This window comes from Corylus avellana, chromosome ca8 (assembly GCF_901000735.1).
Source record: "Corylus avellana chromosome ca8, CavTom2PMs-1.0".
Taxonomy (NCBI): Eukaryota; Viridiplantae; Streptophyta; class Magnoliopsida; order Fagales; family Betulaceae; genus Corylus; species Corylus avellana.
Window position 1 is genome coordinate 25,644,306 of NC_081548.1, and position 20,043 is coordinate 25,664,348.

The 20,043-nt window shown below is 37.1% G+C and overlaps 1 protein-coding gene across 2 annotated transcripts; it reads left to right on the plus strand.

The window, feature by feature from the left end:
- Nucleotides 1–1,229: 1,229 nt before the first annotated feature.
- LOC132189088 (stromal processing peptidase, chloroplastic) lies at nucleotides 1,230–19,333 on the plus strand. 2 transcript variants are annotated; one of them, XM_059603595.1, is made up of 24 exons: nucleotides 1,230–1,714; nucleotides 2,184–2,427; nucleotides 3,344–3,582; nucleotides 4,485–4,683; nucleotides 5,032–5,079; nucleotides 5,307–5,414; nucleotides 5,509–5,697; nucleotides 5,803–6,102; nucleotides 8,692–8,793; nucleotides 9,301–9,435; nucleotides 10,463–10,687; nucleotides 12,761–12,964; nucleotides 13,085–13,255; nucleotides 13,589–13,738; nucleotides 14,304–14,441; nucleotides 15,022–15,249; nucleotides 15,397–15,549; nucleotides 15,764–15,890; nucleotides 16,421–16,553; nucleotides 16,868–16,988; nucleotides 17,075–17,155; nucleotides 17,405–17,506; nucleotides 17,709–17,997; nucleotides 19,027–19,333. In XM_059603595.1, exons 1-23 carry the CDS (start codon nucleotides 1,524–1,526, stop codon nucleotides 17,940–17,942), a joined length of 3,822 nt encoding a protein of 1,273 aa, XP_059459578.1. In that variant the 5' UTR covers nucleotides 1,230–1,523; the 3' UTR covers nucleotides 17,943–17,997; nucleotides 19,027–19,333. The 2 variants fall into 2 exon arrangements, with proteins under 2 accessions (XP_059459578.1, XP_059459577.1); XM_059603594.1 differs by lacking the exon at nucleotides 19,027–19,333 and adding an exon at nucleotides 18,353–18,880 and having other exon boundaries at nucleotides 1,231–1,714.
- Nucleotides 19,334–20,043: the final 710 nt, after the last annotated feature.

Below are 20,043 nucleotides of genomic sequence, written 5' to 3' on the forward strand. Positions count from 1 at the left end.
TTATATTATTCTATACCAATTAAATAGAAAACGACTATACTTACAATAGAAACATTATTGAATTCATGGTTAATTTTTTTATGTAGAAAATTAACATATAATCACTCGCGTCTAATTATTACGTTAGAGTGACATACCGTAAAGGGGAGGGAGGCGATGATGCCACCTCCAATACTTAAATTAGTAAAGCAATGTGGTGAAAATTGAAGAGATATATGAATATTAAGGGATGATAGGCCACATGAGTGTCGCCTTCTACTAGCCTTATATAGCTATTAGCTAGGTTAAATACCATTTTATGTTGTTCGCTCGTAAGGAAATTATTGTCAAGCGGCCATTAATTTGGCATTCGATTGTGCGGGTGATTTTGGTTCACTTTCTTTTAGTGAATTATCTTTCTTAAGTAGGTGCATTCATTGTTTTCCATAGAGGATGGTTGTCTGATATTAAATTTATCTTTTGGATGTATGCTTCAAGTAAGGTTAAGTTTTTGTGAGCTCACTAGTCCTTTGAGGCTGCGTTTGGGCTCGGTGTTGGATGAGCTTGTGAACTTTGTGAGCTGAGCCACCAAAATTGTAATAGAAACTAAAATAAATAAGTATCAAATAAAATATGAAACATATTAAATCCCAGCATGCAAAATAACCAGTAGCCAATCGCTTTGTCAATAATTATGTCCTATTGCATTTGACTATTGATATTTTTTTAAAATAATATTTAGTTATCGGGGTTTATAGTTATACTAAATTGATTTATGAGTATTAAAAGTATGCAAAATATTAATGGGATAAGTTATGTGTTCAAAATAATTCCTACCAGTTTTTGACAAATGTCATTAGATGGATACATGAATCTACTTCCACCCAATTACTTAAAATTTCTGTGAGTGGAGGTCGCCTCTCTATGAGTTGAGGGGAGGCTACTCCCACCTGGTCAGGGAGATTTTTATCTTTGAGATAAAGTTGTAGTTTTATAACAAAATCATTAGTTATATCATGTGTCAATTGGAAAAATTAGTTGTGACATGAATTAGAAAAAAAAAAAAAGAGTATATATATATATATATATATATATATAACATGGCCGGGCTACTGGATGTCCCCTCCGACTAAAGTACGTACACCATGTGTTAAAAAAAAAAAACCATGTGTTAAGTATCTTTGCGAGAAAAGAAAGGAAAAGAAAGATACACGTGAGATCAACGATAGCCGATAGGGCCGGCTCCGTATGGCGGTATGTCGTGCGATTGCGTGAGCGTGAGAAGTGATACGGTTCACAAATCAGATTCTCACCCAGAGATATTAAATTATTAATCGGTCTCCTTATGGAAAGAAAATTTACAAATTTCTTTGGAAGAAGGTCCAACGGTGCCGTTTGTTTGGGGGGATTACAGGAACTCACAGGGCCCCGTAGATCCAAGCTGACCAATCGTTTTACCCTGCTCTTTTTGTACAACTTATGATAGAAGGCAAAAGGCACAATAAAATCAATTCAAAGGCTCTGTTTGTGTATTCATTCCGGCAATGGCTGCGTTAAGCTCAGTGGTGGGAAACAGCGTCCCTCAAATCGGTCCGTGGTGGAGTTCAAAACAGGGACAAAGGCGGGTTAACCATTCGGTGCTCTCCCTGCCTCGTCGTTCCCCTATTCCCACCTCTTTGACCCGACTCCATAGCAGCCATCTCTCCATATTTCCTCCCACCAGGACCAGGTGCAGGTAGTATTATATATTCCTTCTCTATTGATTTTTTTTTTCCCCGGTTTATCGAATTCTAGTTCATTATTAGGGTTCATCTGCTTCACTCTTCTGTTCCTTTTCAATATTGTTATTTCTCAATCATACAAACTGGTTTGGTAGCCATCCAGGCACATTGAATTCACCAGAATTACTTCTTAGCATGTTGTGTCCGTCGGAGTACGCACGTAATCCGAACCCAAGTGTTTAATTGAAACCGTTCTGAAGTAACAGGAGATACATCTCAACTAATTCTCTGTCTCAAACAGAGCCAAAAACCTTGTAATTTGGTTCGTGGAAAGTCCTATTTTGCCTTTATAATCGGCCTTCAGTGTCTCATATGCTTGCCTGCTTGTATTTTCAGTATGACAACTTCTTCACTACCACTTATATTACTGGGTGGAAATGATATTCATTTTCAATTTTTTTTTCGTGTTCTTGCGTGCATAAGGTACCCGCACGAACTTGGTAATGGCAAATCAGGGTTTCGGAGTAAGAAGAATAATACCTGCAAACAGTATGCTTCCATGCTTGGTGAACCAGGGAGTGAAGCACCTTTTTCTGGACAGAGTGCCTGCTTTTCTTGTTCTCTCAACCGCAGAATAACTCGTCCCACTCTCAGAAGATCCATACCAAGGGCCTTTCTTGATAAATCTACTTTTCATATATCCAAGCGTGATATTGGCAATACTTCTGTAAGTGCGCCAGGGAGCTTCTGATTTTAATGGTGCTGTATCACATAATATTAACTTGACAGAATAATTATTTTATTAGTAAGGGTTTTATCATGGATACCATTTTCATGATGGATTGATGACTGGATACAAGCTTTCTTTCTTTTGTTTTTCTTCAACCTTCTGAAGAATCACTCAAGAAAAGTTATTGCGGGTTTTCTAACCAGACCAGATTGGTAGAAGTATGAATTTTTTGCTGACCAGGATTGCTCCAAGTTGCTCCGGTCATCAAATTGTCGAATTTAATTTACTTAGCTTGCAAAATAATTTATGTAGTTATTAGAAGTAACTTGTTCTAACTTTCGTAAACTTCTTATTAGTGCCTTAACTTTTCTGGTTCAGCTCAGAAAGTTTAAGAAAGTAAGAAACAAGTTACTTATAGTAACTGGATAAATTATTTGCTCATAAATTTTGCAAGAAGTAGGGTCATTTTGTTGCCTGGGAACAACTGTATGCTTTGTTATGTGAATAGCATGACATATGCCTTGTATTCAGTCTTATGCTGTGATATCTGCATAAATTGCAAAACAGTATTCTTTTGGTTAAGCTGGCATTGGAGTTTTTTTTTTTTTTTTTGAGTGGGTGGGTGGGGGGTTGGTCTGCATTTGGGATGCATGCATTACAATGTGAAAGACTTCTTCTAGAAACAGAAAGTCTTCCGTTGTATGTTAAGAAGGTACGGTTGGAATGGCAACTCCTCCCTTCTAAAGAGCAGAACGTAGGATGAGGTTATGGGTTCAAGATCCATTCAGTGCATATGTAACTACCAATAACAGAAAAAGCTTATATAAGACGATTTGATTTTGAACCCCAATTTCCCTTCCTCCTGCTTTCAAGACCATGTTTGTCTAATTTGTTATGCTCTTTATATTTTCAGGTGAAGCATGATCATGTTCCTCGAGCAACTGTTGGTCCAGATGAGCCACATGCAGCTAATACAGCCTGGCCAGATGTTATTGAGAAACAAGATTTAGATATATCTTATCCTGAATTAGAACGAACAGAATTAGAGGGGTTCTTAAGTTCTGAACTTCTGTCTCACCCAAAGTTGTATCGAGGACAACTGAAAAATGGAATGCGTTATCTTATTTTACCGAATAAAGTACCGCCAAGTAGGTATGGTTCATCTGCACCTAAATGGCTTACACTTTTAGGGTTACATGTAAAGATAGGATCATACATGATAATTACAAGCCAAAAGTTTAATATGCATCTAATTTAAAAAAAAAAAAAAAAAAAAATCAGTTAACAAAACATCTTGGATTTGTACATAGATTTCTCAACATTTGTGCAAATATTGATTGGTTTTCATTTTTTATACCCCTTCCCACAATTATCATGTGTTGCACAGTAATCTTGTTATAAGATTTGTCAGTGGAAGGTTGAAGGTCATTTCCAAGATATGTCCATCACTCCAACATTTTTTTTCCTGATTTGGTAACATTCCTTTTAAGGAATTGGTTGGCTCCAAGTATGCTTGTCTAGAGTGGGCTCAAGATGAGGACTGATCTCTACGGTAATGTAGGAGTTCGTATAACTCTATGTCAGTGTTTAATATGTGATGTTGATAGGAACTAATCCTAACATTGGAGTTTTGCCATTTTTTCTTTCGTGATTCGTTATGTGATTAGCACTTGGTTCTGTATTAATGTAGGACTAGTAAATAAAATGCTTCAAGTACCATGGTTGTATAGCGACTAGTCTTCTTCTTTGCTTATGTGCCATTTGATGCCTTTTTTATCCTTTGGTGGTTTGTTATTATGATTTTCTTGTTCTTTTTTCTTCTTCTAGCTAGGTAGGTGTTTTCTATTGTATACTTCCTGTGTACCTGGGTGCTCCTTACGCTTTTAATAATATTTCAATTACTTATAAATAAAAAAATTATGTGAAGAGCATAATGCAAGGATTTATGTTTGTGTATGCTTTATATAGATTGTCATTCTTACGAACAAAAAATACCATGCAAATGAATCTCTCTTTTCCTCTTGCTCTCTTATGTAGAAATTTTTGTTTTATAGGTTTGAAGCACACATGGAAGTTCATGTTGGATCAATTGATGAGGAAGATGATGAGCAGGGAATTGCCCATATGATTGAACATGTTGCTTTCCTTGGAAGTAAGAAACGTGAGAAACTTCTTGGGACAGGAGCTCGATCTAATGCTTACACTGATTTCCACCATACTGTGTTCCACATTCATTCACCAATTAGTACAAAGGTATCTTCCTTTAGTTCTCTTTGTTTTCATCTTTTTGTACAATTTTTATAGACATTGAATACTGATTTTATTGCACTGTTTTTTATTTGTCTGCATACCAGCATAAGTTATGCTTTACTTGTATGTGTTATTTGAGATATTTTTTAATCTGATTTTTGTTTTTGTTTTTTTTTTTTGGGGTTTGTGAGGTCAAGTTAGTAACAAGTAGAATTTTGTGTGTACTTCTTGAGGATAACTGACTTGTTTCTCGTTTTGCTGTCTTAAGATGAACAAGTTAAAGTTTCTTCCTTACAAGTTACAATCTATGTCTTAGTCTTTTACTGACTGTTGTTTGGTGGTTCATGACAGGACTCTGATGGAGATCTGCTTCCATCTGTACTGGATGCACTGAATGAGGTAAGAGTAATTGGGTTCTGCCATACATTTAAAATTCATTCCTTGATGTAGAAAAATAATTCATTGGTAAGTTGAGCATGATATTAGCTAGGACATGGTTTTTTTTCCTTCTTTCAAACCACTCCCTTTCTTTTTCAAAAATAATTTCTTAGCTTAAGTGGCAGTGTCTTATGTAATGAGTGTCATAACCCTCTGCCTGATCAACGGTATCTCATACATGCATAAAGATAGCGTTCCACCCGAAATTTCTTGCTTCTCGAGTTGAAAAGGAACGGCGTGCTATACTTTCGGAATTACAGATGATGAATACAATAGAGTATCGTGTTGATTGCCAGGTATGGTCTAACGATATTTTCATGTTTAGGTGGTTGATATTCTCACATTGGTGGCCAATTTCATAATTTTCATTCCTTTTTCTTTTGGACACAGTTGTTACAACATCTGCATTCTGAAAATAAGCTGAGCAAAAGGTTTCCAATTGGATTAGAAGAGCAGATTAAGAAGTGGGATGCAGATAAAATAAGAAAATTTCACGAGCGTTGGTATTTCCCTGCAAATGCAACCTTATACATAGTGGGGGATATTGATAACATCTCAAAGACAGTGCACCAGATTGAAGTATGCCACAAATTTAGTGATATATCATTTGTAAAATTCGACTTTGGATGGGGAATTTTTTCAATTTACTTTTGAATTTTGACTATAATTAGTTCTTCCATGCAGGCTGTCTTTGGTCAGGCTGGCATAGAGAATGAGGCAGTTTCTGCACCTAGTCCTAGTGCATTTGGTGCAATGGCTAGTTTTCTTGTTCCTAAGCTCTCAGCTGGGTTTGCTGGAAGTTTATCAAATGAAAAATCATCTAATTCTGTAGATCAATCTAAAATCTTAAAGAAAGAGAGGCATGCAGTTCGTCCTCCAGTGAAGCATAATTGGTCACTCCCTGGAAGCAGCACAGATGTGAAGCTTCCACAGATATTCCAGCATGAGCTTCTTCAAAACTTTTCAATTAATATGTTCTGCAAGGTATGAATGGCCTTTTTTTCATGCTTCATTAATATCGGGCTTATATTTTTTGATAAGTATCGGGCTTATATTAAGACATCCTTATCTTGTTTGGATGGTTCCTTGTGGTTTGGTCGCTACTTTGTACCTTAAAACTTTCCACTTAAACAATACCTTAATGTCAAGGGTAAAATTGAAGAGTTATTGAGGGAATATGAAGAAAAATGTTAGTGGGATGCTTTATTTAGTAGATGCTTCACATCAGTGGATAATGTTAAATTGTCAATTTTCTTAAAAGCTTAAGTTGATAGAGAATAGTAAATTTAATCATTAAAGTATTATTCTAACACTTTCTCTCACGTGTGAGCCCAAACACTTTCTCAATAAGTGGGGCTCAATATGTAGAATATTTGAACTTAAATGGGAGATATAATTTGGACTTAAGGTTCAAACTCAGGATCTCTGTTTTGTTATCATGTTAAATAATTAATTATCGTAAAAGTTTAAGTTAATAGGAAATGTTGGATTTAATAATTTAAGTAGTATTCTAATAGATAAATGGGGTATCGGTTCCTAAGAAGCACCGATATTGACATAAAATGCATGTGATATTTACAGATACGACAATACTATAATTCTTGAAAAATAGAATAAGATATACCTGGGACATTAAATGGATAGATATGCATTTGTGTGGAGATCCATAAAAAGATTCTCTTGGATGAATTATGTGTTCTTGATGGTTTGGAGGAAGAGAGAGCTTTACATGACGAAGAGAAATTGAGGAAAGTAAAAGTTATTAGTAATTTGGAGAGGCTACATTATTGGAGGAAGAAGTTGAGGGCTCTATGGTTAAAAGAGGGTGACAAGTGCACGAATTTTTTCCATTGAATGGCCAACTCGAATAGGAGAAACAACTCCATTGAGTCGCTGTTGGTTAATGGCTTAGTAATCATGGATTGCATTGTGAACTTCCATGATAGATTGATTACTAAATAGTTTTTTTTAGGCTCAAGCTGGATGACCTTGCTTTTGAATCCATTGATGAGGAGGAGGTTAGAGAGACCGTTTGAGGAGAGTGAGGTCCTTGAGGTGGTGAAAGGTATGAACAATGAAAAGGTGCCAGACCCGAGTGATTTTACTGTGGCATTCTTTCCCCTTCCCAATGGGTGTTGCCAATCGTATAGAGAAATTACAACAAGACTTTTTATGAGGTGGGCTAGTTGAAGAATTCAAATTTCACGTGGTAAGCTAATCTAAGGTTTGTTCCCTAGTGTGGAAGGGAGGGTTAGGGGTTCGGAACTTGCTACTGTTCAATCGTGTTCTTATGGGGAAGTGACTTTTGGCGCTATATGCATAAGAGAGGCTTCATGGAGAGTCGTAGTGGATTCTAAATGTGGCAGCTCGTGGGGTGGATGGTGTTCTAAATGAGATTTATAGGTCGTATGGGGTGGGACTTTGAAAATATATCAAGAAGGGGGGGAGTTTTCAAGTCATATCAGATTTGGGGTGGGAGATGGTGCTATGATTAGATTCTGGCATGACCTATGATGGGGGGATTAAGCTCTATGGGAAGCTTTTTCGGATTTATATAGCACTTCTCATGTTAAGGATACTTATGTAGCAGATCATTTAGTGCTTTCTAATGGTTCCTTTTAGTGGAACGTTTGCTTTTTTAGAGTGGCGCATGACTGGGAGGTTGATGTCTTTGTTTTATTTTTTAGTTTATTGTACTCCTTTAGATTGAAACGGGAAGGTGAAGATAAGCTCAGCTGAGCCCCATTCAAGAGAGAGTTGTTCAATGTTAGATGTTCCTACAACATCCTTGTTCCTCATGATGGCACCCATTTCCCTTGGAAGAGTTTTTGGTAGAGTAATGTCCCTTGAGAGCAGCCGCCTTTACTTGGTTGGCCGCTCTTGGGAAGATCCTGGCCATGGAGTGCTATTTTCAGTCAAGTTGGGCTGATTTGGGTTATGCCTAGACACGTAATGGGCTTGTTTGCTGTTGGAGAGGTGTATTTGGCAGAACTTGGAGTGTAGTAGTCTGGAAGATGGTGTTGTCTTGCCTTTTGTGGTGTCTTTGGCATTGAAGGAATTATAGATATTTTGAGGATCGTGGGAGGGTGGTGGTTGAACTTAAGTCTTTCTTTTTCTATATTCTTTACCTCTGGACAAATGCTTTAGACTTTCTTAATGTGCTTGGTTTTCATGATTTTCTTGATCTTTTTTCTCTTTTTAGCTAGGTGTTTCTCTCGTCCACTTCTTTTGTACCTGGGTTGCGCCTTTTGTGCTTTTTAATGATATTTCGATCACTTATCAGAAAAATAATATATTTAACAGCACAAATAAGGGGAGCCACCTATTACAAGGGGAGTGTGCAAAAGTAACAGGAAAAAGCACAACTCAAGTTAACATCTAAAGTAAAAGCTCCAAAAAAATCCTGCAAATTAGAGTAAATAAAGCAATCTGTGGCTACCATCTAAAGCATATAGTGGTCTTCAGGTTTTTATGATGCATCTTTTATGTTTGTAGCCTTCAACAAGTGGATTTGATGATCATGTTTCTCTTTTTGTTTCTTTTTGGGGCGCTCTTCTGTTAAATTTCCTGCAGATCCCAGTTAACAAGGTTGGAACATATGGTGACTTGCGAAATGTTTTGATGAAGAGAATATTCCTTTCTGCCTTGCATTTCCGGATTAATACAAGATACAAGGTGGGTTGGACTTATTACGTACTATTTCCTGTCACTATTATGAATCAGTTGAGTTCAGGACATTATTATTCTGTCCAAGTTGTATTGAGTTTGCAAGTGATCATTCTTCTATTGGAAGTATGATTTTCATTGTGTTGCTTTCCTTTTTGTTTGAGTGGGTTTTGTTTTATCTTCTTCAGCTTATCCAAGTAAAGATTGTTTCTTGAGTATGACTACATGATGCAACTCATCATGGGGAAAGCTTCACGTAGATAATAAAGTTATAAACAACTAGGGCAGTTTACCATTTGATAGCCATGGGTTCAATCCCTTATGGGTGTGAGCTATATTTGCCCACTAAAAGAAACAATGATATATAACCAGTTAGGAGCGTTGCAATCATACATTTGGAACTTCCTATCAAGCTTATAATCATTATATGTCTGTGTATTTATCCAACAACCCTGTTGTGTACTTTCGAAAGACTGTATCCCTCTAAAAGTGTAACTAACGGATATAAATTTTCAGAGTTCAAATCCACCATTCACTTCAGTTGAATTGGATCATAGCGATTCTGGTAGGGAAGGATGCACCGTCACTACTCTTACAGTAACTGCAGAGCCGAAGAATTGGCAAAGTGCAATTAAAGTTGCTGTCCAAGAGGTGCGTACTTTTTTTTGATGTTCTCATTTTACTATTTCACGCATTGATTTTTAGTGTTAGCTATATTATATTCTCCACTATTTTCTTTGGTTGTCATCATTAAACATGATCATGGACTGGCAGCCCCCACGACAGACAGACTTGGCTTGCATTTGGGCTGGCTTGGATAAAAATTTGAGGCCCATTGGACCAGCTAGCTCAAATTCAAGGCCCAATTTTTTTTCAAGGCAGGACTGGGCTTAATTGGACATTTCTTCGCAGGCTTGGGTTGGAAAATTATGTTTATTTTGTCAGAAATTATATTATTGAAGATGATTCAACCGAATAATATGTAAAACTCCCAGCCCTTAAACCTAATCCTTTACCTTCTTGCATGGCTGATGCCAAGACATATTGCCAGGAGTTTGAGATCACTGACAACAGAGTCAAGCGCGTCATGGTCCTAAACCATTCAATCATGAATACCAACCAGCCACTCCTTGTGAGAATGTGCAGCACAGATGTGCTTGGCACTGCATGATTGTGCGGGTCTCAAACTCATTAGAAGAAGCATTGCCCTCTGATCCAAGAGGAGGCTCAATGTGTTTTCTAGGAAAAAAAAGTTTGTTCTTGGGCCAAGGTAGGCAGGCCTGACTAGCATTTTTCTTCTAGGACCGAGCATGGTCTCAAAAACTAGGCCAGGTAGCAGGGATCTGCTCGAAGAATCTAGAGACACGGCTGAAGCCCAGCCCTAATCTGACACCATCCAATGATGAGTTCTTGTCATCATGATGCTGTGATTGAACCTATTTATTTTTTCCCCTTTATTTGCTAAATATGTCGCACCAATGAATATATTATTTAATACAACTAGACATCATCAGTGGCCACTTTAATTTAATGTTCATTTTCTACTGTAGTTGGCTATGCATACCTTTTCTAGTTGAATGAATTTTGTATCTGCATTGATGCCACTGAGTTCCTAAAATGGTGGTCTAACTTTTCTCCATTGTTTTTCCTCTAAGTATCTGAATTTTAACTGGTGCAGGTTCGAAGGCTGAAAGAGTTTGGTGTCACCAAGGGTGAATTAACACGCTATTTGGATGCACTATTAAAAGATAGTGAACATCTAGCAGCTATGATAGATAATGTGTCATCTGTGGATAATTTGGATTTTATTATGGAGAGTGATGCACTAGGCCATACAGTGATGGATCAGAGACAAGGACACGAGAGCTTGGTTGCTGTTGCTGGAACAGTTACGCTTGAAGAGGTAATTTTGTTGAATGATGATCCTACTCATTAGTAGTTGTTGCACCGATACATGTTCTTTTTCTTTTTCTTTCCATTTTAAATCCACAGAAATTTAAGTTCCAATATTGTTCATTAGTTTTTTGCTAAGATAAGTATGTTAAGACTTTTTGAGGCATATCTTTTTAGTTAGTATTTAGGCTAAAGTACGTTTTAGTCCTTCTAAGTTTAGGTTTGTGTTCTTGATCCCCGAAGTTTAAATGTGGTTAATTTGGTCCATGAAGCTCTAATTTACTGACTTGTGGTCCTTCCGTCCAAATATGTTAATTGACCATTAAAACCGAATGGAGTGCAACTCATTCGGTTGGATGACAACTCATTGTAAGATCCTTACGATTAATAATTTGAGAAGACGGGGTCTCACTCCATTGTTGTTGCCTTTGTAAAAGGAATGAGCAGACTATAGATCAGCCCCTCCTCAATTGTGAGTTTACCTTCGGTCTTTGGCACCTGGTTCTAAATTTATTTCGGAGTCTCGTGGGTCATGCCTAGCAATATTTTAGAGCTGCTACATTGTTGGAAGACTCTTCTGGAAAATCATTCCTACACTATTAATGTAGAGCATTTAGAGAGAAAGAAACTACCTCAAGTCTAATGTACTTTGTTCAAAATCCTCCTCCTTGAGTTCTCTCTTAAATTGGGCTGGAGTTTTTGTTCTTAATTTTTCCTCTTCAATTCTTGTAGATTTTGTTCACTTTTAGACTTCAATCACCATAAAGGAGGTTGTTTTCTCTCTTATACTTTTTGTGTATGAGAGCTTGCTTTTTTCATAAATTATTATTCTGCAAAAAAAAAAAAAAAAAAAGAACCAGTGATTATTGAAGTTGAAACATATCTTCAACCCAAGATCAATTAACCTCCATGGTGGAATATACCAAAAAGAGCTGTAGCCATGTCCAAGGCTGCGGCGGAAGGCGTGTTGGTTTGGCATGAGAGTGCTAATACATGTTTTTGAAAACTGCCACAAGTTTAAATTGTTGGATACTTCGCTCCAGTACCAGAACAATCAGTTGGATATGCACTTTTGGACTCGTCCAGTAGCGGGAACTTGACTCGATCACCATTTTAGACTTTTGGACTCACAGGGGTATTATACTTTAATGATTGACTCCTCACCATGTTCGAGGACAAATTGCCTTCCGAGTCACTTCACCTTGAAATATTGGCCTATACAAACCTAATTAGGTGAAGTGAGTGAATGCCAGGATTAGGTCCAAATAGGTAGAGGACAAGTGAGGTGGAGACAAGGCCGAGGACAACTAGGAGAGAGAAGGCCAACATTAGGGTGATGATGGAAAGGCAATTCACATGGTTAAGGGGTTGTTGTAGTGCCATGTTGCCTTCTTTTTAAAATTTCTTTCAAATTTTATTTTACTAAAACAGGGTGGCTTGTCAGTTAATGGCACAATTTATTTGAAACTTTATGGATCAAATTGATCAAATTTGAATTTCAGAGGCCAAATTGATACCAAACCTAAACTTAGAGGGACTAATTGCTTAAGGTGAGGTTTGGCATCCTGTATTTTGGTGCTATATTCTTTGAAATATAAATTCCTTATGTCCATCTTTGTGCAATTTAAAAGAGAAACCAGGTTCACTATATGTTTTGTTACCTTAATCTTATATTAAGCTCTACTTATGGTCTTAGCTAATCAATATGTATGTTTGTTTGGTAAGCACCAACCAATTCTTGTATCTTAGACTAATGTGATTGTACCAGTGTTTACAACACTTAAAAAAAGTTACTTCGTACCAAATGCTTTGATTACCCTGAAAAATTTCATGATTTTTTTTTTTTTGAAAATATTGGGAGAATAATCCAGTGGCAAGCTTATTGTTAAGGTATATCTTGTGAAGGTAGTACTGATGCATATGATCAGATCAATATGTTAGTCTTTGGAGCTATAATTGAATTCGTTTTCATTAACTGTTTTATTTTGTTTTGTTTGTTTGTTTTTTTATTATTATTATTATATCTCCATTGTCATCTTGCATTATGTTTTTTCAATTCCAAGATAATCATTCTGTGATACAGGTTAATGCTATTGGTGCCGAAGTGTTGGAGTATATTGCTGATTTTGGAAAAGCCACTGCACCCCGTCCTGCAGCGATTCTTGCATGTGTTCCAAAGAAAGTGCATGTTGATGGGATAGGTGAAACTGAGTTCAAGATACACCCAACTGAGATTACAGATGCTATAAAAGCCGGATTAAAGGAACCCATCGAGGCTGAGCCTGAGGTTTCCTTTATTATCAACCTTGCTTCCTGTTCAATTTAAAGTCTAGGAGTTGTTTGGTGGAAGTTATCCTTTGAAGTAGATTATATTGCTGATTTTGTTTTTTTTTGCTTACATGAGCAGCTTGAGGTGCCAAAAGAATTGATATCTTCGTCACAGTTACAGGAGTTGTGGCTGCATTGCAGACCATCCTTTATTCCTTTAAGTTCAGAAACAAATGTTACGAAAGTGCATGACAAGGAAACAGGGATCACTCAATGCCGTCTTTCAAATGGAATTCCCATAAATTACAAGGTATGTTTTGGAGATGTTTGTATTCAGTTGCTAATGGAGCGTTTACATTGAAATTCCTTCCAGTATCTCAATGTATCTTGATGTGATTGGATCTGGCGTACTGGTGCACATGTATGTGGTTAGAGATGTTTCTAGAAGAATGGAACCTTGGTTTTGGATAAGGTTTTTCTTGTAAGATGTTTTGTATTTCTCGTGAGTGTAAATTTTAATTTTTCCTCATGAAATGCCGGAAGATTGAAAAATAGAGTGGCTTAGTTAGATAGTTTTGCAAGCTATCCATTTCTCTCTCTCTATGTGCATTGTTTACCATCTATACCTTTTGTTCTTATACAGATTTCAAATACTGAAGCCCAGGGAGGTGTTATGAGGCTTATAGTTGGTGGGGGACGAGCAGCTGAAAGCTCCGAATCAAAAGGAGCTGTTGTTGTGGGTGTACGAACTCTTAGTGAGGGAGGTCGTGTTGGCAACTTTTCAAGGGAGCAGGTATTAAAGCTTATTTCTTTCCCTTGTTCAATCAAATGAAAATAATCATTAATTCTGTGCTCCCAGTCGGCCAGACCCATTAATAAGTCAAACTTAAACCCATACCCTACTCTTAAAAGGAAGAGATACCACTAGGCTATAAGGCCATTAGTGGGGATGTAAAGCTAAATGATATTTCTCCCAAAATTGTTAGATAATGTTCCGCACTTAAGGATTTTTCATTTAAAAGGTGTTATGGGGGGATTTCTGTATTCTGTTTGTACTTTTTCTTTTAGTAAATTCTTTCATTAATCATTGGCAGAGCCTAGATTTTTCTTGGTTGATCATATTTTTGAGTCATCAATAATTTCTAAATCAACTTTGTATAATGTGAATGATAGCTAGAAAAATAAGGAGCAACACATATCTGTTATTATAAATACACCTGCTGTTCCCTCTCCCTGCTGGTGTAATTGAATTGGACCATGGAAATGAGTGATTTGGCGTTTGTTGATTTATTTGATGAGGATAAGACCACCTCCGCCTGTTATGCTGATTGTCTCATATGTTTAATGTGCTTGTACAGGTAGAACTTTTCTGTGTGAATCATCTGATAAATTGCTCTTTGGAGTCTACAGAGGAGTTTATTTCTATGGAGTTCCGTTTTACATTAAGAGATAATGGGATGCGTGCAGCTTTCCAGTTACTCCATATGGTCCTGGAGGTAAGCCCATGATCAACTGTACTCATGGTTTTAGTCAATAATGTTTTGTTGGTTTTGGGCTTAACTTTTTTCTCGAGCAGAAGACGAATGAGAACTTGCCTCAATCCTCTTAAACTCATGCAAATGCCAATCATTGTATAATTTGTATTTGAGTTCTTCTATCGCTTGGCCAGAAAACAAACAAAGGTTACTACAAAACGAAAAGAGTTTTATTGATTGTGAATTTATATTCATTGTCATCTTAATCTACAACTTTGATTCGTACTTTAAGTTGAAGTGAACCAAAAGGAACAAAGAAGCACAGGATTTATCTAATGTATCCTGAAATTACAGTTTGTATTTTCATTTTATTTTGTCAAACTGAGATGACTTTACATTAAAATAGTTGCCATTAATAGTCGAAAGGCAGTGCTTTTTCCGATCTCAAGGATTTTGTATAATTTACGTAACTCCCAGGGTAGTGATGGGTGGGGACTGCAATTGCCCCCTTTAGGCATCCTCCCTCTTCCGTTGCCCTTGCAAGGGTTGTCAATGTGTTTATTCAGTCAAATGGCTAATGGTGGTTTTTGTGGGTGTGCAGCATAGTGTCTGGCTTGATGATGCATTTGATAGAGCAAGACAGTTATATATGTCATATTACCGGTCCATTCCAAAAAGCTTGGAGCGCTCAACTGCTCACAAACTCATGTTAGCTATGCTGGATGGAGATGAGCGATTTGTTGAGCCTACACCAAAGTCACTACAAAATTTGACATTGCAATCTGTGAAAAATGCAGTGATGAACCAGTTTGTTGGCAGAAACATGGAGGTGCATAGTTACCTACCACTAGATCTTTTTTTCTTTTTTATTTATTTATTTTTGTTTTTATTTTTTTTATGAACATCAGTGGAGGACGAACTGCATATAAATGCTGCATTTCTTATCCTGTAAGGGTTGCATGTGTTCATTGTACAGGTCAGTATTGTTGGGGACTTCTCGGAGGAGGAGATTGAGTCTTGTATTCTTGATTACCTGGGCACAGTTAGAGCAACAAGAAATTCTGAGAGAGCACATGAATCCAGCCCAATCTTCTTTCGACCATCTCCATCTGATTTGCAGTTTCAACAAGTGAGAAATAAAGCTAGTTTACTTGATTACTTGCATTTGTTGATGCTTTGGACATTGTGATGTCTGTGATGCAACCGGAGTACTGTTTGGTTGCCCCCCCCCAATCCCCACTAACACACACACACCTTTTGTTTTGTCACTTTTCTTTAACAGCAGGTGGCTGTAATTTATACCTCAACTGTGTGAGTACTTCTATTTATTATTTTGTTCACAGGTATTCTTGAAGGACACCGATGAGAGAGCATGTGCATATATTGCAGGCCCGGCACCCAACCGCTGGGGTCTTACAGTTGATGGTGAAGACCTGCTAGAGTCGATTAGTAATATTTCAACTATTGAGGGTGAGTTCTTGCTGGCTAAAATCTATAACTAGGGACAATGGTGGAGAAAAGGGGGCCATGGGCCCAAAAAAAAGAAAGTACGTGGGCTGGCCCCCAAAAAAATTCCAAAAAAATCTACAGCCCACAGCAATAGGAAAAGTCATTCCGCGTTACTCCAGTTTTTTCATAGCTTTATTTAACAATTAAAAGTACGGTGAATAAATCCATCGATTTCATTTTGTTTTGGCAAAACAAAACAATGAATTGGTTACATGTTCAGTTGTTTGTCAAAGAAAAAATTCTGACATCTAGGTAAGTTTGTATTTTTTTTTGTTTAACTTGTGCATAGACTTCTGTCAACTTACAGGAAGAGTAAGTTATATCATTGCATGAGATAAAATAATTTACTGAGGAAGAATATAATATTATTTTATCAATTGCCCCTGCCCCCAAGAGAACAATCCTGGCTTTGCCACTGACGGGGGGTGAATGTGCTTTATATATCCAGAACTAGCTCTTCTTGTGTCATTGCTGAGCATTGTCTTCTGCAGGTGCACAGTCAACATCTGTAGAACTGCACATGGAGGGGAAGGATGTGCAGAAGGATCTTCAAAGAAAACTTCGTGGTCATCCACTTTTCTTTGGCATCACTATGGGGCTGCTGGCCGAGATCATAAACTCTAGGTTGTTCTTCCTGCACAACTGTATATTTCCACTAAATTTTCTGTTATGTCTCCGAATAAGATCCAAGTAAAATATACTTATATTCTCATCAAATGTTAATTTTGCTATGGATTATTTATTGTCATAAATTCATATCAAATGTGATTATATAGCTTTCCCAACTTTGAAATTGCATAGCAGGAGTTTTAGCTGTAAGGTATGTAATCAAACATTAGATGTGATGATCGGAGATGTTTCTCAAGGACTTTCTGATATTCAGGACTTTTCTAGTTACCATTACTGGAAGTGTGAAGCTTTCCTTGTGCTTTGTACAGGCTTTTTACGACGGTGAGGGATTCTCTTGGGCTGACGTATGATGTATCATTCGAATTGAACTTATTTGATAGGCTTAAACTTGGATGGTATGTAATATCAGTAACATCAACTCCAGGCAAGGTGCGGGTTCAATTTCAATTGAGTCATAGAAAATGCTCTCCTGTCATTTCAAGATTTTTATTTGTTTGGGTCTACTGAATATCCAGGTACATAAAGCTGTTGAGGCATGCAAGAACGTTCTCAGAGGTTTGCATGGCAACAAGATTACCCAAAGGGAGTTGGATAGGGTTAGTTACTGCTAGAACTCTTCATGTTGCTTCTTATGACAGCTTTCTTATTAATTAATAAACTTAAATTTAGCAAACATGATAATGCCAGCTAGATGTCCCATTCTTTGTAAGATTGGGTTAGTGTTCGATGTTTGTCCACTTCCAATCCCCTCCCCCACATCATGTATCCTTGAGTTTGTTTTTTTAAAATAATAAATATATTACTGCTAATAGTTTGTCCATTCCTTGCGACTTTCACATTTGCAGGCGAAGCGGACCCTTCTCATGAGACATGAAGCTGAAATCAAGTCAAATGCCTATTGGCTTGGATTGTTAGCCCACTTGCAAGCTTCTTCTGTTCCAAGGAAGGTAAAGTAGAAATATCTGAAAGTTCAATCTCCCATCCTTGAGAAAATATAAATAAATGATTGAGATCAAGTGGATATTTTGCTGTTGAAAGCAAAAATAGATTATAGTTTCCATTTTTGGCAAAGGCATTTTGACTATTCCTTCAAATTTCTTCCAGTCAATGGTGTGTTAATATATGCCTTTTCCGATGATCTTGGCTCAGGACATTTCTTGCATCAAGGATCTCACATCACTATATGAAGCTGCCAGCATCGATGACATATACCTTGCCTATGATCAGTTGAAAGTAGATGAGAATTCTTTATATTCATGCATTGGAGTTGCTGGGGCTCAGGCTGGTGACGAAATTACAGGTGAGGATGAATCAGATGAAGGTCTCCCTGGAGTTATTCCTGTGGGACGTGGTTTGTCTACAATGACGCGGCCTACAACATGAGCTCCCTGGATCACACTTTCTGCCGTCTTGTAGTGAATAGATATTAACCTTGAAGGTATGTTTCTTGGTTGCATGTAATTAATTCTGTGTAAAACGCGTGTCAATAACTACCTGTTTATGTAAGTGTGTGTATAATTTGGCTTTTGCTTCACAAGCTTGGGTTTTTTCCTAGCATGTGCGCGCACACACAGACACAAGAAGATTTTACGGGATTATGATTATCATATAACAAGGAAGAAAGAAGGTTTTTTTTTTTTGTTTTTGTTGAGAGAGAGAGAGAGAGAGAGACAGCATGTATGCATGTGAATTTATCTTCCAGACATACTCTGTAGGAAATGGTGCATTACAACTATAACATAGGCTATAATATTAGCAGTACTTTTACAAGGAACTGCTTGCAAATTTTGTAGGCCAGCAGACTGGATACTCTGATTTATTCCAATTACCGAAACCTGATAATCCACCAGCTTCTTGCCACAACGATATCTTGTGATCTGAAGCAGAAGACAAGAAGATGATTATGATGAGCAGTAGGGATTCCTTGTTTAAAAGTTTTGTTGTGAAGGAGCTATGGGGTTCTATGTTTGCCTGCTTACATTGAGATGCTCTAATAAAGATCTCAGAAACAAAATAAGATGATCATAGAAAGCAGTTTGTAAACTGTTGGCTGCATCCTTACCTGAAACGAATAAGAAAAGCATTACAGCTAAAATTGCAGCGTTGAGCAACTACCCTGAGTGCTGCAGTCTAGTCCTTTTTCTTTTTGTTAATTAGTCTAGGCCAGAAATTGATTAATTTTGTGGTATAGTTTGTTAAATGATCAAAGCTTCACCACATTTTTGAAATAAATTAAGCTGTAGTTTATAGTTTATATATTGACAGTTTTGTATGCTATGTAGCCTGTCTGCACCATAAATGTGAATGATTTGTTTTCAACCCTTGCATGTGTATAAGCTATGTACCAGAGGCTTGATTATTAGTTTTGATTGCATGTATACGTGTTATACAAAGAATATCAGTATTGCATTCCCCCTTTTGAGTGTAGCTGTGGGTAACGGGGCAAACACATTTTTGTATTTATCAGGTTTACTTGAAAAAAGAAGTATTTGTCGGATGGGCATGGTTGGAAGCTCACATGGCTTGATGTGAAGACCCTATTTCCAGAGTTGTATAGCTCGTCGACTGGGGACTTGGGACATTCAAACAGTCCAGAGTATAACCTAACCAATTCATCAAGTGGCTTGATGGTTACACGCCAAATTGGTTCTCATCGTACACAATTCTTTTTTTATTTTATTTTATATAATTATCAGAAGAAAGCCATGGATGTTGATCAATTATTGATACAATGTAATTGTTGGAAAAAGGAAAAGTGTGGTTTTTTAGTGTTATAGTATACAGGAGGAGGCTCTAGCCGATATGGCAGCGATAAGCCTGGCTACAGCGAAGTGCTTACCAAGTGCGAAGGAAAGGGGCCTTTGCTGCTTGAGAGGTATGTGGGTCTTAGAGTGAGAGTTGTCTCACGCCCATCCTCTTAAGTATTGTCGGTTTCATAGGCAATCTTCCTCGTATAGCAGCAGCAGCCTGAAATTGGAAGTTCACATCACATGGCTTCGATCCTTTTCAATATAATCACGTAGTAAATCAACAAAGCCTAAAGTGATTTTTCTTTCCCCTTCACCTTCAAGTTTATCTACTATGGCACCGGAGTAAATATGACATTTCCCCATCATAATTATTGTGAAGAAACATCTACAATAATGGGCCTTGAGAGCAACTGTTCACTGCCATTGGTGAGCATCAGGAATAACTAGTGAATTATCCATCGTTTCGTAGTTAGGGCATTTGTCTTTGCAGCTTTAATGCTTTTTGTTTCAAGGAAGTTTCATATCTTTTGACAGATTATTGCTTTTTTTCCCGATCTGTTTATTGAATGAAACGCTACTGGAGTTGAATATTTCAACCGAGGTTGAGATCGTAAAATGATTTTTTGAGGGAACATGTTTTTGGTTGAAATATTTCTAGAGGATTTTTTTTTTTTTTTTTTTTTTTGGTAATAATTTGTTTATATCTAAAATTAATATTAAAATATTTTATATTT